Raw genomic sequence first — 27,780 nt, 5'->3', positions numbered from 1 at the left:
CCCAGAACACTTTGGAGGAGATTTGTCATTGCTTTTAGAGCATTTTTTTTGTCTATGTTTTGGCGCAGTTCAGGCGCAAGCAGCACATTTAGCGACTTTTATGCGCCTTTTGATATAGACAGTTTCACTCTTTTTGCCTACCCGTAGAACTTTTTCTTTTTGACCATGCAGGGGTCACGTATTTATCATTTGCGACTTTTGTCAAAAGTCACTATTTTGTGCGCAAAGGTACTATTTTAGGCGCAAAATCTACACCACCTACCAGTAGGCGTGAGAATCACTTCTACCTTCTGCAATTCAACCTTTAACCTCTTGTGGACAACAGCGTCCCACTCCCCTTCTATGACACAAGTTCAGGAGCTGACGAGGGTCATAGCTGGGTGGTCCTGGCGGCTATCTGCCACCAGGACCCATCTCTAATGCCAGACATCACCAATCACGGTGATGCCTGGCTTTAACCCCTTAGACACCGCAATCAAATTTGATTGTAGCGTCTAAAATGCAAGTAAAAATGTCCCGGCAGCTCTGTGAAAGTAAGTATAAACACCTAACCTGCCAAATTCAGGACCCGGGAAAGTGTTTACTTCCCTCCCTCACAAGCGTCTAGAAAAAGTGTATGTGGTAGAGCTTTTCACACCACAGCAGAGCTGACCAAAATTTATCATCCTGCTGCACCTTCTTGATAAATAAGACGCACGCTAGTCAAACCCACCACCCAAATAAAAATGGGAAAATAGCTCTACCGTAGACATTCTTTGATAAATCATGACCTTTGTTTTGGTTGTAACTGATACAACTACTGCTTACAAAGTCAAGTGCATATTGTACTCTCTGTGTCCAAAGACTTGGAAAACAAGTTAATGTTAACTGCAAGCAACTAAAGGACAATAGAGTCACACAGAATGCATACATATTTATTTCTTCAAAATAGCTTACTCAGATAACAACTTTAAAACCTTTGATTCTGTCATAATCCTCGGTACTCTATTACGAAGAATCACAGATCCACTGTAAAACATGTAGTCCAGGTTGGTAGGTATACTCTATCACTTGTGTAAAGACAAATCAGCAATACAGTGATCCCTCAACTTACAGTGGCCTCAACACACAATATTTTCAACATACAATGGTCTTTTCTGGACATTGCAACTTGAAACCAGACTTAACATACAATGCTACAGACAGTCCAGATCTATGAAACGTGTAAATGGCTGTAAGAACTGACCAATTGGAATGGACATTCACTGGTAAAACACCTGTATTACGGAAGCGTATGCACTGAATTTCTGTCTGGAAGCGCCCCCTACAGTACAGGGAGGAATTACATATTTGGCACTACTCTTTACCAGTGCCAGGGATAGCTGCTCCAGGTGGGGGCAGCTCCATTTAACTTTTTTTTAGGACACTGTGTACTGTACAGCACCCTGAAGAAGCTCCTGTCCTCTACATAGACAGCGATTTACAGCTCCCAGCAGATCTTTCTTACTTTAATATGTAAGAACTTGCGGAGTCACTTATGCAAACAAGTACAGTGTCCAATGGACACAAATTTTATTGAAATGACAACGACAATACAAGTGAAGTAAAAAACATTTATAAAAAGAGGAATACAGCAAATAAAGGTGATATCACCAGTTCTGCCCACTAAAATGGATACAAGCTCCTTAATTATGTAGATAACATACTGGGTTGTATCTAGAGGCAACCGAAGACAATAGTCAGGTTGCAATATGTAAACATACACAATGTATAATATATGTATTGCACTTATATATTCATAGCAGCAATGGCAACACACCTCACAATGAGGTAAAAAGGTGCTACAGAAGACAAAGTGTCATGTGCATAGACATACAGTGATAAGAACATATGCCTGATACAAAAAAACATGAAAATATTACTAGATAAGAGCAGCAAGTGGGCAGTCACCGGGATAGCACCACTCCAACGTATGTTTCAGTATGTCACCTTCGTCTGGGAGACTCCCACTTGCCTTGTCTGGAGGAAGCACACATAGTGTGCGAAACAGGAGCTCGGTCGCACATCACTATCCCCCCACTACCCTCTCCCTCTGTTATATTGTAACGTGAGTATGCTTCAATAAAAGAAGAATATACCACCTGAGATGGTGAGTCGCCGATTTCTTCTCTTCTCTATGAATATTATATGAAAACCTTACTGTGTCAGAGCACCACCAGCAGCACCCAGCTACACCGACGCACATCCAACACGTTAGTTTCCTCGACAAACGCAGTGCCGTGCTACCTCTTGTATGAACTGATACAATAGTTTTAACATACAATGGTCATCCTGGAACCAATTAATATTGTAACTTGAGGGACCATTGTATTCTACAAATCTGACGGAAAGATGTTTCTTGTCTCCAGTTAAAAAACATTAAAAAAATACTTTTTTATTAAAAAACTAAAATATTAATTTTATTTTCTTTCCCAGGTTTTAAAGATTTAAAACTGTTACTCCTTGTTATGCCCAGCAAAAGGCCTGAGGGTCCTGTATGACACAGATATGCTACGTATACTGAAATGATAAGTTTTGCAAGCATTTCCGTTTCAGGTCCAGCACTAGGCCAAACACAGCACATCAGTTTTGACAAGTGTTCTTTGATTCTCTTACTATAATTTGATGCAGTAAAATCTTAAAATGCATATGTGTCTCGCTTAGTCATACCTACCATGGTGCCTCACAGCTCCCAGTCTAGTCTTATCCAGTCAGACTTTGTTCGGATGACCAGGCAGTGTCTGCTGGGATGAATCGTTTTGGAAGTAGGAAGAAGAGGTGACAAGCAGGTGATGTCAGACCGACAGCTGCAGTGGACCAGGGTAGGTGTGACTATTTTTATTTTTGTAACCACCCCAGGCATATCTCAAAAATGTAATGTCTATGAACAACGCAGTTAATGTGAGTTAATCCATGCCCCAGATTTTCAATATCAATAACATCTTTTCAAGGCATAAGGTGGTCTTCCTGCATCAGCTTGATCTCTATAAAGCAAAAACACTCAATTTTCTAATGTTTGCCAGCTTTTACCAAAGTGGATCAAAAAAGAAAGCAAGGTTAATGAACAAAAGGTTGAGGCTAGTGATATATACTAAGTGCTAATAAATATATTAGGGTTTCACTTTGATTGTGAATTTGCGATATTCGCAATTAAAATTAAAAATGCGAATATTCGCGCCCAACACTAGTTTCCCTGCACAACCTTCTCTTAAAATGGCAGCTATTTTCACTGACCCTATCCTATAGAAATGCCTTAAAGGGGTATTCCAGTTTTAGACATTTTATCCCCTATCCAAAGGATAGGGGATAAAATGTCTAAAGCCGGAATACCCCTTTAATATGCTCACTGTTTTTGTCTTACAAGCTCAATCTTTTCCGCCTTATTCCTAGCTGGAGACCTTGTGTCACACTGGGAGTTGGCCAGGCATGATGTTTCACATGCTTTAGGACTAATAAAGATCTCATGGTACAGTATATGGATTCTACAGATGGCGGTGAGCTGACCCTCTATATTTTACTATAGCTATTATCCTTGAATATGCCTGCATTACTCAGTTTAATAATATACTCTTTATCTTCAGAGGATAAAAGATGAGGATACTTTTATCATTTACTGTCTTTGACGATGAACAACTTTGGGATAGTCACCTTTGACAAGGTGATTTAGTTAGCATTGTAACAATTGACATTGTGACTATGTTTAACCACTTGCCTTGACGGAAATTCCATAAGGTCAGTAGGTTAACCATAGTATTGAGAAGATCTGTTGTCACATTTACTCTAGATGTAGACTAGATATTACAGTCAATCGATTTTTAAAGGGGAACTAACTGCAGCCTCACCCACACTGACTTGCTGGATTGCCTAATAGTGTGGGTGATGCTGATCACAAGACTCTTTTTGCTCTACATCGCGCCATTTCAGTGCACATGAAATATGATGGCACATCCAAGATACATGGGATGTATGTGAGCATCAGGCACATAGTTAGTGGAATGGCACACCATGTGACTGAAGTGATATATGAACGCGTCTAACGAGCATTAAGACCAGATCCTTTGGGTGGAGAAGAAAGCCTCAGAAGTAGGTATATAAGAACTGCAACAACTCTTTATTTTAACCTGATCAAGGTTGAATACATGAGACCCTTCAAACACATTGATGGCATTTTAAAAGTATTTTATTAGTTTTTATAATCTATTAAAAAAATAGCTATTGGTACCTTGCCTATAACCATTGGGCATTGAACAACACCTATTGCTGATGTGCATGTGGATACCATAAGAGGACAACCAGAAAGGGTATCATGTGAATGAGGGTGGCACACCCCTAGGTGGAGTGAGTATATCCATGCATTTGGTGAATTTACCCTTAGTTTTCAAAGCTCTCCTCACAACCTAATATTATTCTGTTGTTTTTCTCTGTGGTCTTCTATACACCTGGTCTCTGATACTATGACATGGTATGGGAGATTGTATTGGAAGCGCTTCCTAGTGGATTCCTCTATTTTATTGGTGTGAGGTTTGTAAAGGCTACAGGATTTAGGCTTGACAGACCCCAGTTTCGGTTGAGTAACATATATCCCCATATTTGGTTGTTAACTTTGCTGGAAAGCGTCAAATAGAGAAGCACTCAAATTGTAAATTGTTATGGAATCTATTGGTGCTATATAAATAAATATTATTATTATTATTATCATATGCGCTACAAGTCAATGTTTTTTGTTTGTTGTGTTTTGTACTATATACACATTTGATTGTCAGCCAAACCTACCTAATTTCAACCAGATTGGCTGACCATCTTGTACAGTAGCCTACTCTTTCTCCTCCTGTAACAAGTATTGGGCTTTCTGTATTTGCTGTATTTTGAGTAATGCCCAATACTTTATATTAGCACACAGTCCAGTGGCTTACAAGGATACTGAGGAAAGCTGGAGTTATTACTCTATGCCTCATTTCAGTTGTAACTGTAAAAAAACCCACATCTGGCTTGTCACACCAGTCCTCCCTCGGTTCTCTCAGTCTTTGTTGCCTTGCCTTTCTGTATTCTACACTTTAAGAACATCTTCACATGTTCAAGGCAGCATAATGGCAATGAGTCTTCTTTTCTAGTTGTGCATAGTTGTAAAAATATGACCAAATGTACTACAAGTCATGCAACCAAACAATTTATCACTTGTAATTAGCATTCCTTTCCCTTTTGAAAGTCAATGTGCTAGTAATTAAATCTGGAATAAACAGAATGTTTTAAATCACAATAGTAATAAAATAAAACAGCAGTATTGTATTAAAAGTTACTGGATAAAAATGGCAGCATGGAAAGTCAGATTCAAAATGTATTTATAGCTGGCAATATATTCAAGAATAAAACTTTGTAATAAATGTACTATGATGTTAGCTATACATGCTTGATAAACATTATAAAATGGCCACAGAAAAACAAGCAATCTTTATAATTAATCAGTCAAAATTAAATTTTTAAGTTTTAAACAAGCTCCTTACCAGCTGTCAGTTCAGGTCATCAGACTTCTTTTAACCTTACATGGGTAGCCCATCAAAAAACATCTTATCTCCTATCCACAGGATAGGGGATAAGTGTCAGATCACCGAAGGTCCGACCGCTGGGACCCCCGTGATCTCCTGCCGGGCACCCTGGCTTTCTGACAGTTTTCTGAGGAGCGCATGCTACACACGGCACGCACTCCATTTCTACCTGAGTACAGCACTCAGGTCTCTCCGGTGATCCCATAAAAATGAATGGAGCACATGCCGTCTGTAGCATGCGCTCCTCTCAGAGTCGGGGCACCAGGCACGAGATAGGTCCCCCGCGATCAAACACATCCCCTATCATTTTGAGGTCCAACTCTAAGGTCCCTCATTGGCCTTATGGATAAAGTTTTGGGAAAGTTTCCAGATACTTGGGGGAGTACTTTTTCAGTTTATTGCATAACGTTTATATATTGAAGCAGTGTCTTTACAGGAGGTCCTTATAGATGTTAGAAATTGCACAGACCAGAAATAAATGGGGAAATATTATTCATAGTTTTGATCTAAAAGAAAATGGCTATATACAAAAAGGGCATGTAAAATAAAATAGCACAATGTTCAAGCTCATCAGTTTATATAAAACTGTATTAAAATTAAATGTTGGCTTGTGCCAATTATACTCTTCCCCCATGAAGTGTGCATAACCTGACACAACATTGTATAGTGTTGATGTTCTATGGGGTTCTCAGTCCATAAGAAGTGAATAAAGTAATGAAGGCTTTATCCATTGACCTGTTTGACATGAGTCACCTTGCTTTCCAAAGTTTGATTATAATGTTCGGTACATGTTCTGTTTGTAATCCTTGGTTATGTGCAGAGACTCTGTACCCAAAACTAAGACATTTATGTAGTCTGCATTCTGTAGGACTGCATGCATACGTCGTTTCATTGTGTATGGAATCCAGTGCTTTCTAGATACAATGTGTAAATCTAGACTATGTCACTGTGACTATGACATTTTGGCTGTCACACATATCTTTAAGAAGGAATATCCAGCAGAGACAAATTTGGGAATGACTGTTTTAGGATAAACAAAATAAGAAGAAAAGAAAATAAAAAATCTCGAAAGCTTCTTAGACTAAAAACATCTGGATTGGAGCTATTCAGCTCACAAGTACTGGATCCTATTTAATATGTTGCCAAAACATTAAACAATTTCCACTTCTCTTACACATTAGGGATGCCTTGTGACAATAACATATTCCTCTCAAAATAATAAAGTTAATATTTTTAAATTAACAGTATGGTCTAGAATATTTTAATTAACCCCTTATTACTGCTGATAAGATGGTGGAAATTATGGGTCCTTATTCTGCCTTTTTACAGTGGGACTAGAATGACCTGGTAATTGGTATCATCCTCCTTGCAGCCAGACTCCAGGGGTGCAAGGAGGATGATACCCATCACTAGGTCTAATTATCAGGGGTGGACAAACCTCAGTTACTGGCAGTTTAACCCTTTACATGTTGCAGTTTGCAGTTGAATTGTGACTGCAGTACGTAATAATTTTGTGGTAATTTATCTCCCAATCAACACCCCAGTGACATCACTGGGTGCCAATGGGTTTCGTTGGCAGCCGGGGGCCTAGTGATGTCCCCCAGGTCTGCCACGTCAATTAACTTTATGCTAAGAAGCATAGTACTAGAATTAGAATAGTCCTAGTCCCCTTATATGACTAAAACCCAAACAAAAACAAAATTGCTGTATTTTGTTTCGCTGTCTACCAACAAAAGCAAAAAAAGAAAATAACAAAAAGTGATCAAAATTAGTAGAATATATCAATATTTATTCACAAAACCTGGATATAAAAGAGTTACAAACTTTTGCTCAAAACTGTTTGTCTGCCAAGGACACACCCTATTGGTGTATTTAGGGATGAGCAAATTGAATCTGACGAATATGAATTCATTAAAAATTTCAGGAAATATTGAATTCGTAACGAATGTGAATATCGTCATGATTCGATTGCACGAATTGCTTCAATAAACTCCATTTAGTACGGTCCAGGCTCCAGGGCATCTAAAATGGCGGATCCACATGTGACGACATGGGGCAAGGAATCCTGGGAAGGTGGGAACAAGGGTCGGCAGGATCACCCTGAAAGACATGCAGCATGCAGCTAGAAAAGCCACCCCTGTGATGTCACAGCCATGTATAATCGGAAACCATCTTGCAGCCAGTCATATCAGTGTTTTATTACAGAGAGAGAGGGACAGACAGCGCTGTGTGTTGCACAGTTTAGCATTTTTACAACAGCGATTCACCTCCCAGTCACATCAGCATTCTATTGCAGAGAGGGACAGAGAGCAGTGTGTGTTGCAGAGAAAAGCTTTTTTTTACAGCAACGATTCACCTCAAGCCCAAATCCAGCCTAGAAGCACTGATAAGGAAGGGGGTGAGATTGAGTGCAACTTTGGGTGTAATACACAGCGACTGTGTGCTGTGTACAGAGTAAGTGTAACCTGTGCATACATCTAAGTGGTGTACCATTTTGTTCCTGTTAAAGTCTTAAGGGCCTAGATACTGTGAAAGGCCAGGCAAAAGTACACACCTGCTGGTGTTGTAGACAAATACTGTTTTTAAGCATACTGGAGCACATTGTCCTCCACTCATAAGTGCATACCACATATGTACATCTAAGCGGTGTACCATTTTGTTCCTTTTAAAGTCTTAACCCCTTAAGGATCAAGCCCGTTTTGACCTATAGGACCAGACCAATTTTAATTTTGCATTTATTGTTTTTTCCTCCTTGTCTTCTAAAGATCGTAACTCTTTTATATTTTCATCCACAGACTAGTATGAGGGTTTGTTTTTTGCACGACCAGTTGTCCTGCATAATGACATCACTCATTTTACCATAAAATGTATGGTGCAACACCAGCCAACACCAGCCAAAAGTACATACCTGCTGGTGTTGTAGACAAATACTGTTTTAAGCATAGTGGAGTGTATTGTACTCCCCTCTTATACGCACTTAGTATGTCAGGCAAAGAAGTGCCAGGATGTGCACAGAGGAGTGGCAGAGGCCTAAATTCATCAGGCAGAGGTTGCAGCAGACTAGGGGCGAGTGGCAGCAGGAGTCGCAGCAAGAGGCCTGAGCACTCGGTATCAGCTAGCGGTCGTGTCTCGACCAGCAACCCATCTCCTATCATCGATTGGTTAAAACGGTCATCCACTTCGTTACAAATGACATCTGACACCCCCAGTCAATAGTCGGTGGGTTTTTCAGACACAACCCTCAGCTGGCATGGCCCGGGAGTAGTCCCTGTCCTCCCATTGCCTCTGTCCTATGCTGTTCCCTCCCCCACAGTAGTATCTTATGCTGTGGGTTCAGCTCCACTATTTAGTGAGGATGATCTACTAGAGGACAGTCAGCAGCTACTTCTTAGCCAAGAAATGGAGGAGACATCCGCCGCTTCCTCCACTAGTAAGTAGTGATGAGGAGAGTGGTTTGGAAGGTCGTGTTGCGAGCATTCAAACTCCTGAAGCAGACACTGTTGAGGAACCTGAGGAGGATATCAGTGACGTGCAGACACAACTTGATGATGATGAAGCCGATCGCACTTGGGAGCCGGGTGCATAAGGGGCTTCATCATCATCAGGAGAAGAGTGTTGCAGGTTGCCAGTGAGGCAGCAGCTGAGCCAGCAAGGTGGTAGCATGGTTGGCAGTCAGAATGGTGGCAGAAGTGGAAAGTCTGGAGCCAAACGTGCCCGGGGTAGACCACCTGCTTCACGGCAGCCTACCTTCCGAGGAGGTAGTGAAACAGGGGATCCTGGAGTCGGTGGCAGTAGCAGTCAATCAGTGCAGACTGTTGGTGGGAAAATCAGCTACTTGGCAGTGTGGCAGTTTTTCATCAACTTCCGGAGGAGGTTAACATGGCCACATGCAAGATGTGTCGGCAGAAGGTGAAGCGTGGCCAGGGTGCCAATGTTGGCACCACGGCCCTGCGTCAACATATGGAGCATCACCATATAGCGGCCCAGGAGAACCGTGGATCCGATGTGTTGGTTCAGCCTGCTGCATCACCCAGTGGCACGCCGCTCCCTGTTTCAGCCAGCCAAGGGTCCACACCTCAGCCAAAGGGAGCTGTGTGTCATACCCATCTTCTATCGCTCTAGATGTTCCTGCTCCTCCTACTTCGATTCAGTCATTCCGCCAGCAATCCTTTTGCAAAGCAATGTTCAAGAGACAACAGAATGCACCCACTCATCCAATGGCACAGAAGCTAAATGTGCTCCTGTCCAAGTTGCTGGTGCTGAAGTCCTTCCCTATTCAAGTGGTGGACTCTAAACCTTTCAGAGAACTGATGGCTTGTGCCGAGCTGAGGTGGAGAGTGCCAAGCCCCCATTTCTTTGCAAAGAAGTCAGTAACAGCCCTGCACAATTTTGTGCAAGAGAAGGTGGGCCAGTCCTTGAGCCTGCCGGTGTGTACCAAAGTGCACGGCAGTGCCGACCTATGGAGCTGTAACCACGGTCAGGGACAATACATGTCCTTTACGGCTCATTGGGTAAATGTGGTTCATGCACAGCCACAACAGCAACTTGGACAAGTCACGCCGCTTCCGCCTCCACGCTCTCAGGCCATTGGTCCTGTGACAGTGTGTGACTCCGCCTCCTCATCCTCCCCATGTCCTCAGCCTCCACTGCACGGACAAGTCTCAGTGCCCCTCCAGCATACCATGTATGCAGGGCATGGCGGTGTCACACTGTTCTTCACATGGTTTGCCTTGGTGAACGGAATCACATAGGGGGGGAACGGCTAAAAAACATTCATCAAGAAATCGAATCATGACTTACTCCACGATAACTGGAAATGGGAACCATGGTGACTGACAACGGGAAGAACATCTTGTCTGCGCTGCAACAAGGAAGCCTGAAACATGCATGGCACACATGTTCTATCCGGTTGTCAAGCGGTTCCTGAAGTGTTCCCCCCATCTGCAAGACATCCTAACAATGTGAAGGAAACTTTGCATGCACTTATGCCACTCGTACACCGCAAAGCATACCCTCCTTGAGCTGCAGCGTCTGAACGGTATCCCCCAACATAGTCTGATTTGTGACGTTTCCACATATTATAATTCCACCCTCCATATGTTGGACCGACTATACGGACAGAGAAAAGCCATCTCTGATGGATAGTGGGACTCCCCTGTGTAACTTCAATGTCAGCCAGTGGCAGCTCATACATGACACCTGCCATTTGCTCAGGCCCTTTGATGAAGCCACCTTATTAGTCAGTCGCCAGGATAACAGGATGAACAACATCATTCCACTGCTTCATTTAATACAACACGTGTTGTAAACAATGTCTGGTCAGGGCACTGGAGACGTGGCGCCTACATCTCACGGCCACATGAGCCCTGTGGGGGCTGAACTGGAGGAGGAGGAGGGGGAGGAGGGGCACAGTGGAGCACAATTTAGGTTTCATGAGATGATTTTTCTAGTCATGTGACAGGAGAGGAGCAGGAGCAGTGGAGGTGGAGGCAGGGAGTCCCTCCAAGTCACATGCACAAATGGCACGATGCATGCTCATTGCTTGCGTAGTGACCACCGGATTTTCACCATTCGGCAGTGGGAGGACTTCTGGCTCTCCATCTTATTGGACCCTCACTACCGGCACAAAATGGGGGCCTTTTTTACACCCACTTAGAGGGAGGACAAACTGACCTACTACAGAGACATCCTACGTAGTCAGTTGGCTGATGCCTATCTGCGCCATCGTCCATCCTCTTGCAGGCCTGACTCGGGGGGCCCTCTGTGCTCACCTTCCACTGCCATAGCTGCTGGGAAGGGGTGGGGTGGCAGGAGCAGTACCAGCTCCGCCAGCAGCAGCCTGAGTCTACAGTTGCTGATAACTAGCTTTCTTCACCTGCATAGTGAAGCAACTCATCAGCTGCAGGTAGACCTGGAGCAGGACCTGAAACAGCAGGTGGTGGCATACCTTGACATGAACATGACAACACACCTTGAAGATCCGCTGGACTACTGGGCAGCCAAACCTGATTTGTGGCTGCAACTAGCAGAGTTTGCCGAAAAGCTGTCCTGCCCGGCCAGTAGTGTGCCATCAGAGTGGGTGTTTAGTGCAGCAGGGGCCATAGTAACCCTGCTGCATGAACTCATCTGTCCATGAAAAATGTGGAGAGACTGACCTTTGTGGAGATTAATTAGGCATGGATCAGCCAGGATTTCCACCCACCAATGCCTGATGAATCAGAGTAGATTGACCATTGTGCCACGTCAATACTTCACAAATATGAATAGTGCCAAACATAGTTAAGGTGCTGCTCCCCAGTTACAGGCATTCCTCGGCATCAGACCACAAGTATTTATTGAAGATATTCATTAGCTAAAACTTAACTTTTCTTAAGATAAAATATGTGTACCCAAAATTATAAAAAAAATTTAAAAAGTGTGGGGCCGACCTTTTTATGGTGAGTAACACTTGCCAAGAAGGGAATTAATAGGGAGAGGGTAGGGCCTTTGGTGGGGAATTTTTTACCCCGACCTGCTACAATGGACAATAAGTTGTTCCCTTCCACCTTTTCGAAGAAAGTGTTACTCGTCTTAAAACGGGCGGTCCCATATAGGAACCTCTCCCTATTTCACCCTAAAAACCCTGGAAGATGGCAGTGTTTGAGGGTGGAAAAAGGAAGAGGTTCCTGTGTGGGGCCACCCTTTTTAGGGTGAGTAACACTTTATAAGAAGGGAATTAATAATGCAAGAGTAGGGCCCTACAGGGGAAGTTTTTCCCCCACCGGTTACACCGAACCATACGTTGTTCCCTTCTACCTTTTAGAGATCTTTGCATCACATCATTACTTGGTGGTGTAGGTGGCACATGGTGTTTTTTGCACACCTTTCCTTTTGTTTGATTTGAAAGAAATTTAGGTACATAACTTTTAATAATATTCTTAGAATAAAATATAAGTTTTACGTAATGCATATCCTCAATACTTACTTGTGCACACTAACACTTTTACAAAAGAAACCGTTTTCTTCTGCCTACCTGCCTCAACGACTATTCTGATCCTGCCACCCGCCTGATGCCACACATCTGATGCTAAGTTCTCCTTTTTTCACCCACCTTCGTCACCAGATACTGGTATTGCCACCCACCGCCCCACTTTGTCACCGGGTCACTTTCAGCACTCCTGATCCTGCTGATGCCACCTCCAGGCTGTCTCATACTGCCACCATATGTTCTCCTCATGCTGCTGCCACCTCCAGCCTGTCTCATTCTGCAACTATATGGTCTCCTCATGCTTCCTCCACCTCTAGGCTGTGTCATTCAGCCACTATACGGTCTGCTCATGCTGCCGCCAACTCCAGGCTGTCATTCAGCCACTATATGGTCTTCTCATGCAGCTGCCAACTCCAGGCTGTGTCATTCAGCCACTACATGGTCTGCTCTTGCTGCCGCCAACTCCAGGTTGTGTCATTTAGCCACTATATGGTCTCCTCATGCTGCCACCAACTACAGGCTATGTCATTCAGCCACTATAGGTTCTCCTCTTGGAACCGCCAAATCTAGGCTGTGTCGTTCAGCAACTATATGGTCACCTCATGCTGCCTCCAAATACAAGCTGTGTCATTCAGCCATTATATGGTCTCCTCATGCTTCCGCCACCTCCAGGCTGTGTCCCTGTACCGCCATGTGGTCTCCTCATGCTGCTAGCACATTAAATAAAACTTTTAAGGTTCATCTATATTAAATCTTCAATTTAAATGTTAAAAAATATCTTTAATCCTTTCAATTGTGAGGCCCTATGGTCTCGTCAGGCTGTTGCCAGCTCCAGGCTGGGTCATTCAGCCACTATATGGTCTCCTCATGCTGCCGCCACCTCCACACTGTGTCATTCAGCCACTATATGGTCTCCTCATACTGATGCCACCTCCAGGCTCTGTCATTGTGCTGCTCTGTGACAGTGATTCTATTGAATAGCAGTATTATTTCACTAACCCAGCACGTACCCTATGCGTGTTACAGCAAGGCAAAGTGTTCTACACCCCTATTGAGGCTCTCTGTAGGCCATGAATAGCTATTTTTAATACAGATTCGCAGCAAATAAATTCTGACCGAACCATTTTTTTCGGAAAACTCGGTGAATCGGCCTAATTGAATTTTTCAAAAATATGCTCATCTTTAGGTGTATTGTTTGCCCCTTGCCATTGATGTTGTGGGGAATTTCTTTATTTAGGCAACTCTTTCATAGAATGGGAGGCACGGTCTCTTGGGAGCACAGTAAACAAACTTGGAGCAGGCACTTACCCTTCTTGAAGTGAGGTAAAATAGTGGGGGCTTCCTGGAACTTTATAACTTTGCTCTAGCCCACACTGCAACTCTAATCCTGGGTTTTAATACCTGAGAGGAGTGTATTGCAACTGGTAGGCTCACATTGCAGGAATTTCTGAAAGAAACATAGCCGGAGCAGCCACTCGGCTCCACTTCCAGGCCTGACCTGAAGCCCTAAAGGGTTCTACTATAGCTAATTTAGCATGTGTCCTAATCCTCCCTAGAATGTCTCTACCCTGGAGATATTCTTCTTGCTCTTTCCTCCTTTTACTCTCTCTTTCATGGATGGGACTAAAGTGGAACACCAGAATATGTAAAAATTTGTACAGTAGCTGTACACTCCTAGGGACTTTGGGTTTAGGCTTTGTCAACAGGCCCTCTCCAAAGGAAAGGCTGTTCTAGCCAGCATATATCCTCCCAGCATAAGAGGCTGACTTAGACTAAACTCCAACTCTATCCGTTCAGTAGAGGAAAGCTGTACCTCATTGTAGTGCATGGAGACAAACAATACAATAGTACAAAGGGCACAAAACACAACGTCCAGGTAAAGCACTATCCCAACCAAAGGTCCCAAAGGGTACACACTGGGACATTACATTCATATGTCTGTGTCTGCATCTCTTAAGCTTTACACAAATTCTACTTGAGATGCAAAGAGAAAGGGTCTTGATACAGCAGGAATAAGTGACTGGGTCATCCCCATGTGAATATCAAGGGCATTTTAAATAATGCTGAAGGAGCCTGTCACCTAAATACATCAATATGCCTGCTTAGTTATTGGCTAGTAAGTAACAGTCTCTGTCTATGTCTCCTTATCAGACTATGAAAACTTTTGCATGTTTTTGCAGAAATCCAGGTGCAGTGACACAGATGTAGGCTCCAGGCAATTCCAAGTCTGATATTGCACTTGCTTTGGTTGTTTTGCTTGTCTTAAACAATGCTCACAGTGGATTTTCTATTTTTTCCTTAAAACAATATGAATTGCTATTTACAAGTAATTCAGTTTTTCTTACTATTTAATATAACCCTAAGTGCTCTTATGGGAAAGTAACGTAAACTTCATTGAAAAAAAGAAAATACAAAAAAAAAGTCAGCCTTCCAGAAACAAAGCAATTTTGGCAGAGATAGATTTTCAGTTACCAACATTCACTCTGAAATTACAAGAGAGGAAATGTCTTTACATGTGCATATACATATATGTCTCCCATACCACAAGATAAAGTAGTCATCACATGTATCAGATGTCTACAATAATACCTATCATGTTCAAACATGCCTGTTAGCAATGTGGATTTTTTTTTTATCCACATCTGTGAAGAACGCTTCTGATCTCATTGTCGCTGCTAGTGTTTAGAAGTTTATGCACGTAGCTAAGAAATTATCATGGCAGACGATCGTAACTCTAGAAATTTTATTCCACTCACACAACTGCAGCAATCTGGCTGTTAGCAGACCTTCCAAAAGAGCCAGGAGGCACCACATTGAGTTCAGAGGACTACAACTAGAGAAATGAGAACAGGCACTTAAAGGGGTATTCAACTTTAAAACATTTTTTTTTTTTTAAATCAACTGGTGCCAGAAAATTTAACATATTTGTAAATTACTTCTATTAAAAAATCTTAATCCTCACAGGACTGATCAGCTGCTATATGCTCCACAGGAAGTTATTTTCTTTTTGAATTTCTTTTTTCTCTGACCACAGTTCTCTCTGTTGACACCTCTCTGTCCATTTTAGGAATTGTCCAGAGCAGAATAGGTTTGCTATGGGGATTTTCTCCTACGCTGGACAGTTCCTTACATGGTTAGAGATAAAGGAAATTCAAAAAGAAAAGAACTTCCTGTGGAGAATATAGCAACTGATAAGTACTGGAAGGATTAAGATTTTTTAATAGAAGTAATTTATAAATATCCACATAGTACGTTAGAAAAAAGAAAGAGGCTGCACTCACCATGGTGAGTGCAGCCTCTTTCTTTTTTCTAACGTACTATGTGGAACTTTGGACTGTTCTATTGAGGCTTCTTTGCACCGCCACTAAGTGTCTGCCGGAGAAAATGTTTAAAATATAAAGGGTTTATATACGGAGTATAAATATAGGAATCTATTTCTCCATTGAACATTGTGTAATCTATAAATATGTTTAACTTTCTGGCACCAGTTGATTAAAAAAAAATGTTTTCCAGCGGAGTACTAAATCAACTATGAATGCCATAAGCTTCACAGGAACAATGCAAGCTATCATACAGGGGATTGATATTTGGTTAGTGCAAATATGTTGTACCCTACGTTGTTAGCCAAAAATAAATTATTTTTTACAACATACTACATGTGTTCGACACAGTGTGAAGCAAGTTGAATAAACTCTGGTGTTTTGCAGCAGTAACCTTTTGTTAGCTGGGATACACTACTACTAGCTCATATTTTGTATGCAAAGTACTGTATATAATGCAAACGTGCTACTAGAAGTGAAGCTATGTAGCATAAAATGAGTATATACGCATTCAAATACATATCTGGTGCCAACAGGGCACTCTAAGGGTCTAATCACATGGCAGAATTCCGCCTCAAAGTAAAGACCATAGACTTCTATGGGATTCCGCACTCCCATTCACATTTCTGAATTTCCGCTTGCGGAATTCTGCCAGAGGAAATTCAGAAGTGTGAATGGGAGTGCGGAATCCCATAGAAGTTTATGGGCTTTAATTTGAGGCAGAATTCTGCAAGTGGAAATTCTGCTGTGTGAAGAGACCCTCAAGGGGTACTCTGGTGAATGTATTTATTTTCCCAAATTAACTGGTTATAAAAAAAAAAAAAAATCAATTAGTCAAGTAGCCTTTCCGATCAGAGACAGTGCTCCCTGCTGCCACCTCTGTCCTCTCCATTGGCAAGATATTAGCTATTTTGTTAATATGTAAATGAGACTCAAGTTGCCAGGGTGTGTACCCGACTGTGGCAAGAGCACTAGATTAGCCACCTGATACATTCTCATTCACTGCCCCATGGCTTCCTTCATTCGCCTAACCTGTTTGACTGACAGACCCCTAATAAAAAGGATTTGGCTTGGAGTTATCTGGGCTCTTGCTATACAGAGAGGTATTCCCTGAATTCTGATGACTAGCCCTATTTACTCATGAATTTATTTATACTCCACTTTTCCTGCTGACAGGTCCGCTTTTGCATGGGGCATATTTTTTTTGTTAAAAATCTCAGGTATATTACAGTTCTAGTAAAGCGGATGTAATTTGACAAATCATACTATATCCATGAAAATGTTCACTTATGTCCTTTATCCACCAGCATTTACTTCTAGGGCTATAGAAAAAGCATTGAAGGGCAACTGATGATAGAACTGATGCTATCCACTGGAATGGGACAGTTTACGTTCATCTGGCATTGCATGGGGGCAAGACAAGGGAACGCCTCCTGCCACGTTCTCCTGTCCAGCCTGCACAGTTATTGGTTGCAGGTTGCTAAACAACTGATGGCAACTGGTGCACTTTTGTCATCAGTTATGCCATCAGTTACGGAGAGTTAGGCTGGGTTCAATGATCCAGAAACCGAACATATGTGAATCCAGCTTTACGGTATATTCACATATTCTATATATTCTATATGTGGGAAATTTATCAAAACCTGTCCAAAGGAAAAGTTGCCCAGTTGCCCATAGCAACCAATCAGATCGCTTCTTTCATTTTGCAGAATGAATTGATATGAATAAAAGAAGCGATCTGATTGGTTGCTCTGGGCAACTGGGCAACTTTTCCTCTGGACAGGTTTTGATAAATCTCCCATATATTCATATATTCTGTGCATAGTTAATGCACTGGATTTGAATCTGAAGATTTAAAGGGGTATTCCGCTGGAATTATTATTATTTTTTTTCAGATTAACTTGTTCCAAAAAGTTATACAGGTTTGTAAATTACTTCTATTAAAACATCTAAATCCTTCCAGTACTTATCAGCTGCTGTATACTACAGAGGAAGTAGTTTTTTTCTGTCTGACCAGAGTGCTCTCTGTTGACACCTCTGTCCATGTCCGGAACAGTTCCTGACATGGACAGAAGTGTCAGTAGAGAGCACTGTGGTTGGACTGAAAAAAAACTATACAACTTTCTGTGGAACATACAGCATCTGATAAGTACTGGAAGGATTAAGATTTTTAAAAAGAAGTACCGTATTTATCTGCGTATAACACATTTTTTATGCAAACATTTTTAGCCTAAAATCTATCTGCGTGTTATACGCCGATAGACTGTTTGTGACCACACAAAAGCCGCTGCAGTTCAATGATTTAAAGCGGGCACTTTAAATCATTGAACTGCAGCATCTTCTGCCTGGCCAGAGTCCCACTGCCACTGCCCAATTCCCTCCCCGTCCCCGGTTTTATAGTTATATGTCCCGCCGCCACCATTGCCAAATTCCCTCCCCGTCCCTGGTTTTATAGTTAAATATCCCGCTGCTGCCATTGCCCAATTCCCTTCCCGTTTTATAGTTAAATATCCCGCCGCCGCCACTGCCCAATTCCCTCCCCGTCCCCGGTTTATAGTTAAATATCCTGCCACCACCACTGCTCAATTCCCTTCCCGTCCCCGTTTTATAGTTAAATATCCCGCCGCCGCCACTGCCCAATTTCCTCCCCGTCCCTGGTTTTATAGTTACATGTGCCCTGGGGACTGCGGTCCTTCATCCTCCGTGTGCGCTGCGTAATGACGAGTGACGTCCTCAACACAACGTCAGTCAGTGCGCGGCGCACAGTGACAGATCAGGAGACCACTGGAGCATGAAGGACCGCAGTCCCCAGGGCACATGTAACTATAAAACCGGGGACAGGGAGGGAATTGGGCAGTGGCGGCGGTGGGGGGATAATTAACTATAAAACCGGGGACGGGGAGGGAATAGAGCAGCGGCACTCTGGCCCCACAGAAGCCACTGCACGTCAATGATTTAAAGCGCTTGCTTTAAATCATTGAACTGCAGAAACCACCAGAAACTGTTTTTTTTAACCAAAATTTCCTTGGGAAAATGAGGGTGCGTGTTATAGGCCGGTGCGTGTTATACCCCGATAAATACGGTAATTTAGAAATATTTTTAACTTCCTGGCACCAGTTGATCAGAATTCTTTTTTTTCCCACTGGAGTACCCCTTTAAAGCTGTGCTCAGTCAATTAGTTTAAATGGACATCTGCAGAATAAAACCTGCAGCTTCAAATCCTGGATATTGTACATGTAATAGACTCTAAGGGTATGGTTACACGTGCCGTATTTTGCTGCGTCTTTTTTGCAGCTGATTTTGCTCCCCACTGACTTCAATGGGAAGGAAAATGCGCAGCGCTGAATAAGTCAGCAATTAAATTTATTGTTGCAGATTACCTGTTGTTTTCATTTTCCCACAACAGATCTGACACCAGATTGCAGCATGATTCTATTCTAACCATTTTCATACCATATAAACCTAAGGAATTTCCTGAACTAAGTCTATCTTTGTTGGAATCTAGATTATCAGGAATTCCAAATCATCAAAAAATTGACCTTTTGTTGCAGTCTAAAACCTGCTCTAAATCAGTCCCATAGTCACAATAAAAGGGGTATCTAGGAGTTCTTTTTACTGAATGCAATAATTCTATTATGACTGTATACCAGCTTGTCCTGGCTGATGCTTACATCAACCAGCAACCATGGCTTCAACTCACACTTCAATTCAGGGGTCATAAAACTAGGGCCACTTTAGAGACGTTTCTGCCTCCTCCTCGACATATGCATGTGAATGTGTGTCTGCCATCTGGATGATCAAATATGAGTTATGACTAACATGTTGCGGATGGTAATCATTATACCCAGCAGGATGTCCACATAGTGGGTGGGCATCGTCAGTTCTCAGTTTTTCTACTTATTTGCAGAATGTATTTTTGGTTACTTTTCCCAATATTGTAGCCTATGTAATTGCATGTTTACCCAATTAAATTTCAATCAGAGATAAGTAACACATATCAATGTATTCTGCCCCAAAACCCATGTGTGTTTCACTCCCATACTATGCCCCATTATCAATGGGAATTAGCACCATAGATTTTTTTTAACTGGATTTTCAAATCTGTCTGTGAAAAAACATTATCAATGACATCACCTATTGAAACAGTTTCCAGGCATAAACTGCATTGTTTTGCCTGGACTCAAATAGTCCTGAGTAAGTTTTTACTTACCTCCCTTACTCCCCCAGAGTCTCCAGTGTGGCAGTGTCTGGTCTCGGTTTAATGTCAATCCTAAAGCTGCAGATAATACATCACAATGCTGCTTAGCCAATCTGGCTGCCGCAGTATCCCGGCTTAGTCAGTCATTTGAAGTTAACTGGGGACACCAGACACCAAAGGCACTGGGGCAGTGAAGGAGGTAAGTAGAGTTTTTTTTTTTTTGTTATCACACTGCCTTGGCAAAAAGGCGGAAAAGGGGTTTGTTTAATAACCCCTTTAAACCCACACATTTGAATTAAGAACCCACACAAGGAAATTAAGAAATGTGATAGACAGACCCTTTTAGTTTCTACAATTTAAATACTCAGGCCCTATGGTTTGTTTCCTAGGTGTGGCACATATATTGGCAATATTCAAAGGAGTAAAAAAAAAGTGAACCGGCTTATTGTGGAAAAATTGTTAGAAGGTTTTCTAACACTCTGTACAGAAGTATCATAATGATACCTCATGTATAACTTCATGTCAGCATGGGTTTACGAGGGATCGACCCTGTCAAACTAATCTGATCTGCTTCTATGAAAATAACTATCCTAGACAGGATTGGGACTGTGTGGCATAAAAGGTTGGTACATAAAATAGGAATTCTTCTCAGAATGTTGAACGTATACGTTGCTCTGTCCTGTCCTCTCTCTTTCCCTCCCACCTTTCTCGTCCCTTCTCTCCCTCTATCTTGCTCTTTTTTTCCTCCTCCTCTGGTTTGTTCTTTTCTTTTCCTGCCTTAACCCTTCTCACGTGTCTTTAATATCGCCCTATTGGGGTTAGGTGTCCCCCCTACTGAGGCCCAAGGAGAATATTTTCTTAGTCACGATCTCCCATAGTCTACCCGTGTATGCTCCCTGGGGTGTGTAGATCACTCGTGGACCTGAACGGTCTCACGCTGGACCTTACCCTGTCCATACAGACCTATGCCATAGACTAGGTTGTTCACATACATATGATTTTTCTCCAGCTGGGTGGACTTAGTGTGATTCCTGGGGCCCACTAGTCAGGACAACATAGAGCCCCTATGAATAGTAGTGACTTCCCTGGGGAACAACGTGACCATGGGGACATTTAACCCACGTTATCACTGTTATGCCTTTTGATATTGACACTGTTATATTTGACTCGTTGATTGTCACCGCCTGACGGCCTCTCATGATACTGTTATTGTTATTATTGCTTTTTCTTGACAAAAAATCAATAAAAATTTACTCTGGAAAAAAAAAAAGGAATTCTTGGATTGAAGGAAAAGGTGTAAAATAGAAAAAAGCAAGAAACGTATGCTGGTAGAAAACCAGTACTCAAGTAGGAAGCAGCTTGCACTTACCTGAAGATGAGTCAATAGTAAACATTGGTGTCTTGTCTCCAGGTATTAGCTCATATAACATTTCTCCAAATATTCCGCTATCTCTATCAGTGGCCACCACATTTAGAATCTCTGTTCCTGGTTGAGTATGGCTGCTGATGGTTGTCACAACATTTTTATGATCAAAAACCGGTGCATTGTCATTTATGTCTTCTATAACCACTCGAACAAAAGCTTGAGCACTTAGGCCACCCTGTTAAAAGAGGATGGAAAATGTAGGACAATATTAGAATATGAAAAAAAAAAAAAAGTAAGTAAGTAATAATATGTAGAGCACAGAAAGGCTTTTTTTTTTTTACTTTATGTGATACACCACTATCTTCAATTCACAGTGGAGAGCATCCTTGAGTAGCATGTAAATATAGTAAAAATAGATCTCTGCAATTCATTTGAATAACCCGACCGGAGTCAGATAGTGACTCCAGTCGGCTCATTTTTGCCCCGTATCCGTATCACTATCTAACTTCGGTCGGTTCATTCAAATGAATGAGAAAGGGGCCAGGTCTGGCTTGGAATACAGGAGCGCCCGGTTTTCCCATCTTCCAGCTGAATCTGGTCCCCGTATGTGATAAATGTAGTGTGGACCCAGCCTTACTACAATATATCTGCTGCCAATGTCTAAACAAGGCTGCATTCCAAATTCAAATTTTTTTTTGAAAATTGGTCATTTTCGAATGTTTTGGCAGAAAAATGATCTTCATAGATAATGAAAATGATTCCCTTGATGAGGTGTGTAATTTTCTGTTAATTACCATATCGGCCTCTGTACAGCCTTAAGATAACCACACACTTTGCTCATTCCAAATGCCTAGCAATAGCTTTTTACCATCACCCCATACAGAATAGATGCACACTTGGTAGATTGTGTGAGTGTGTATGGGGAGATTGGGAAAAATAGCTGTTCAGCCAGCAGCTATCTAAAATGTATGGCCAGTTTAAGCTGCTGTCAGATAGCGGTGGATGATGTACCCTGAGAACAAAGGCATGGGGCTCCTGGCCCTATTCACTGTATAGTGTGGGCCGGTACCAAACAGCTGATCAGTGATTGATGTCCTATCCTATACCAAAAATCCCTTTTAATCCAATGTGAATGGTCGGTTTTACCCATTGACTCATAAGGATCAGTAGACTTATTTACTATTTTATTTTTCTATTCTCATAATATTCTATTTAAATGGTTAGTATTCAGAAATATAACTTTTTATTTTTATTTTGGAGATGTTATCTTTAGACCAACATGTTATGCAATCCCTGTAGTAAAAAAAAAAAAAAAATATATATATATATATATATATATCCAAGGTAGTAATCCGCAGCACTCCAGGAGTAGGTGCAAAATAAAAGTGCTTTATTCCATACTAATACAGAGCAACGTTTCAGCTGCCATGCAGCCTTTCTAGGAGAAAGGCTGCATGGCAGCTGAAACGTTGCTCAGTATTAGTATGGAATAAAGTACCGTATATACTCGAGTATAGGCCGAGTTTTTCAGCATGATTTTTCGTGCTGAAAACACCCCCCTCGGCTTATACTCGAGTGAACTCCCCCACCCGCAGTGGTCTTCAACCTGCGGACCTCCAGAGGTTTCAAAACTACAACTCCCAGCAAGCCCGGGCAGCCATCGGCTGTCCGGGCTTGCTGGGAGTTGTAGTTTTGAAACCTCCGGAGGTCCGCAGGTTGAAGACCACTGCGGCCTTCAACATCATCCAGCCCCCTCTCACCCCCTTTAGTTCTGAGTACTCACCTCCGCTCGGCGCTGGTCCGGTCCTACAGGGCTGTCCGGTGAGGAGGTGGTCCGGTGGGATACTGGTTCCGGGCTGCTATCTTCACCGGGGAGGCCTCTTCTAAGCGCTTCGGGCCCGGCCTCAGAATAGTCACGTTGCCGTGACAACGACGCAGAGGTGCGTTCATTGCCAACGTAATTCTGCGTCATTGTCAAGGCAACGGCTCTATTCCGGGCCGGAAGCGCTTAGAAGAGGCGCCCCCGGTGAAGATAGCAGCCCGGACCACCTCCCCACCGGACCACCTCCTCTCCGGACAGCCCTGCAGGACCGGACCAGCGCCGAGCAGAGGTGAGTACTCAGAACTAAAGGGGGTGAGAGGGGGGCTGGATGATGTTGAAGGCCGCAGTGGTCTTCAACCTGCGGACCTCCGGAGGTTTCAAAACTACAACTCCCAGCAAGCCCGGACAGCCGATGGCTGCCCGGGCTTGCTGGGAGTTGTAGTTTTGAAACCTCTGGAGGTCCGCAGGTTGAAGACCACTGAGGGCGAATGATGAGAAGAGGATGATGAAGGGGGGGGTGTGGGGATGATGAAGGGGGGGGGGGGGGTGTGGGATGATAAGGGGATGATGAAGGGGGGATGTGTGGGATGATAAGGGGATGATGAAGGGGGGATGTGCGGGATGATAAGGGGATGATGAAGGGGGGATGTGTGGGATGATAAGGGGATGATGAAGGGGGGATGTGTGGGATGATAAGGGGATGATGAAGGGGGGATGTGTGGGATGATAAGGGGATGATGAAGGGGGGATGTGTGGGATGATGACAAGGGGATGATGATGAGGATGTTAATGACGGGTCTGGATGATGACAGGGGGGGGATGAGGTATTTCCCACCCTAGGCTTATACTCGAGTCAATAACTTTTCCTGGGATTTTGGGTTGAAATTAGGGGTCTCGGCTTATACTCGGGTCGGCTTATACTCGAGTATATACGGTACTTTTATTTTGCACCTACTCCTGGAGTGCTGCGGATTACTACCTTGGATGTGTGACTGCCTGGACCGGGCTATATTGATGCTGGCACCGCTCTTATCTACTTACCTTTTTGGATGTGCTGCTCTGTTGGTATCTTGTGAATATATATATATATATATATATATATATATATATATATATATAGGTTTTTGTATTATGACTTCCCTACATAGATTATTAATTTGTTTTCCAGTAAATGTATAGATGATAAATAAGTAAATTGAATGAACTGACATTCTCTTTTTTGTTTAGATGATTTTAGTTGTATTTGTCATCTAAACATCTAATTGAAAATGCAGGGAGACTCTTTATTTTAACTGCATATAAAGAGAGAAAATATGACTTAGTTTAAATCTTACATCCCTTGAAGGTTTTTTTCAAGCCACAAGGAACATACAACCTGAAAATAAGAGGAAGAAACCTTAACTCAGTGCCATTGCAGTGACAGCATCTGCCGTTTTAGGGCCACAGTGAATGTTCTAGACTGTCTGTCAATAGGAATCCTCCTCCAGCCATTTGTATTAGAAATATTAGTTAATTTTCTCTGAAGGTATCTTAATGCATATTGATTGAGGCGGATTGATCTATGAGGATAGACAACACATCAGTTCTCTGAGAATATTCTCACTGGTGAATATAAAAGAATATCTCTTTCAACTGACTAAATAATTGCTACCCAGGGACAAACAGACAGGTTTAATGTTGTTATTATGACTTGAATACATTTGCATTATTTTGGGATTTCACATTTTTTGGAGTATACATTTGTGTCAGATTCTGAGGCTATCCTTGTCAGTATAAAGGACTAAAGTGCTTTCATCAAAAGCCAATTATGAACATTCTAGACACAGACAAGCAATTTACATGAAAATGTTGGAGACACCTTCAAAATGTAAAGCTGTTCTAATAAAAAAGATCATTTAAAATTCAGTCAAATGACATTTACAGCCATAACTGAAAAACTACTCCTCTCTGCTCTTAGGATGTACTATACCTAGAATAAAGGGGAAGGGGGGTACTAGCATCTCCCTCCTCATTACAACACTCTTTTCATGCTGACTTTCAGCATCATGTATGACCTTGAAAGTCTTACAAGCTGAAATATAATTGTATTAAGGAAGACAATGAGGGTAAAGGAGTACTCCGGTGGAATTTATTTATTTTTTATTATTTATTTAGTTTTTAGATCAGCTGGTGCCAGAAAGTTAAAAAGATTTGTAAATGACTTCTATAAAAAAAAAAAAAAATCGTAATCCTTCCAGTACTTATCAGCTGCTGTATATTACAGAGGAAGTTGTTTTTTTCTGCCTGACCACAGTGCTCACTCACTGACTGAGTGGCTCTTTACTGCCAAGACCAGTTTTCTCAGAAAGTGGGGGCTAAAGTGCTCAGCAGAGAGAAACAGGGCACCATTCTGAAGATGGCGAGGGGAGGGGAGCCCCATTAGTCGGACCCCCTATAATCAGACACTTATTACCTATCCTATGGAGAGGGGATATTTTTTTTTAGCTGTAATACCCCTTTAAAGAGGTTAAACTTAATTTAAAAATATTGCTACTGCTTTCTAATTTATCCCGAAGTTTTGTGTTTTATTTCAGCTCAACTGTATAGAAGTGAATGAGGAGGAGCTGCAATACCACATACAGCCGCCATGTTTTTCTAACCACATACAATTCCTTTATTATATAGTCCCTTTTTAGTGTAAATTACTAATACTTATTTTTCCCCGGCAGCCTATTGTGTATACTTTGAGCATCTTTTGGTGTCTACTATTTTTGTTATATTCTAGTGGTATATCTAATGCTAGTTAAAGGGGTATTCCAGGAAAAAACTTTTCTATATATATCAACTGGCTCCAGAAAGTTGAACAGATTTGTAAATTACTTCTATTAAAAAATCTTAATCCTTTCAGTACTTATGAGCTTCTGAAGTTAAGGTTGTTCTTTTCTGTCTAAATCCTCTCTGATGACACCTGTCTCGGGAAACGCCCAGTTTAGAAGTGGTTTGCTATGGGGATTTGCTTCTAAACTGGGCATTTCCCGAGACAGGTGTCCCAACTGGGGGTCCCAAAACTTTTTTGTTTCTCTAATACTATAATTTTTTCACACTAATGCATCCATAAGAAAATATTTACAGGGTAACCTTAGAAAAAATAAATGAGTGCTCTGCTTACTAATAGAATAGTAAAATATCTCTAATGTCTGGAGTTTGATTGCAATTAAGATTGACCTTGTCTCTCCACATCTGCACAAGAGTTGATACAGAATAGATACGAATTGGAAGTGCGTGGAGTAAGGTTATTCTGTTGTCTATTGCAAAAAAAATAAAAAATATCATAAAGCCTTAGAATAAATAACTGATTGAGTTCTCCCAAGTTCAATATTGTTAGATGGTAAAGTAGATAGAAAATTAATTTAAGACGGCAATAACCCTTCAATACACATCACTCCTGTAACCCATGGAGCAACTGAACTTAATTTATTTGAATTCATTTATTATTAATTATATGTACTTTTTACCATGAGTGCAGAGAGTATCTGTGGCTGATCAGATGTGGTGTAGTACTAGGATAATAATGGCTTGTACTGTACAAAGGGTCCAACTTGATTTTAGTTACCATTGACTATAAATTCGTATTTGTCAATTTAATAAATTATAGAAGCACTGTGGGGGGAAAAAATATGAAAATAAATAGCATAAATAATTTTCTTTTTAAAATGTAAAATGTATATATTATAGTTAAGCCTATTTGAATAACTTTTCTAATATACTTCTCAATAAAAGTTTGTAACTTTATGTGTTAAATTGACCCCTAAATGTTTGGCCACCACGAGTCCTCCTTCTGGTCCTGCCTGAAGTCCTGCAAGTAGATTGTCTCCTGTAGTAGCCGGGCAGAGACAAAAGTCAGGACATGCAGGTGGGACCCCAGCTCAGCACAGTGTATAGAGTGTATAGAGCTGATGATGCCTTCAGCGTGTAGTGGTGAATATTGTGCTAACTATTGTGCTAAATATTGTGCTGACTACTCTGTCCCCCTTTGCAAGCTGCTGGGCAGAGCTGACACACTACAGAGTTCAGTGCAGAGAGCTGAGGGGGGGGGGGGGGGCGGTCTCAGTCATTGATAGCTGCTCTAGGCTGTGTGAGTGAGGGAGGAAGTTCTACCCAGCAGGTCTTCAGATGATGTCACGCCTGCTGGGAAATGCACCTTCCTAGTCTGTGGAGCAGACAGAGATATAGAACAATTTCAAGGTAGAAAACAAAAAAATTATTATAATAATGAACTGGGAGGATTAAAAAATGTATCAAGCTCATGACAGGTACTCTTTAAATGGGTTATCCAGGAAAAAGATTTATGTTTATATATATATATATATATATATATATATATATATATATATATATATATATATATATATATCATCTTGCTCCAGAAAGTTAAACTGATTTGTAAATTACTTCTATTAAAAAATCTTATTCCTTTCAGTACTTATGAGCTGATGAAGTTGAGTTGTTCTTTTCTGTCTAAGTTCTCTCTGATGACACGTGTCTCGGGAACTGTCCAGAGTAGAAA

The 27,780-nt window shown here is 41.8% G+C and overlaps 1 protein-coding gene across 1 annotated transcript in view; it reads right to left on the bottom strand.

The window, feature by feature from the left end:
* Positions 1 to 27,780, bottom strand: part of DCHS2 (dachsous cadherin-related 2) — a 333,064-nt gene that overhangs the window by 128,532 nt on the left and 176,752 nt on the right. Inside the window, exon 3 of the mRNA XM_056562413.1 lies at positions 21,416 to 21,647. Within this exon, the coding sequence (XP_056418388.1) occupies positions 21,416 to 21,647 (232 nt within the window). The remainder of the gene's footprint in view (positions 1 to 21,415; positions 21,648 to 27,780) is intronic.

This window comes from Hyla sarda, chromosome 1, assembly GCF_029499605.1.
Source record: "Hyla sarda isolate aHylSar1 chromosome 1, aHylSar1.hap1, whole genome shotgun sequence".
NCBI lineage: Eukaryota > Metazoa > Chordata > Amphibia > Anura > Hylidae > Hyla > Hyla sarda.
The sequence above is the reverse complement of the archived record's forward strand: the minus strand, read 5'-3'. Positions and strand labels throughout refer to the sequence as shown.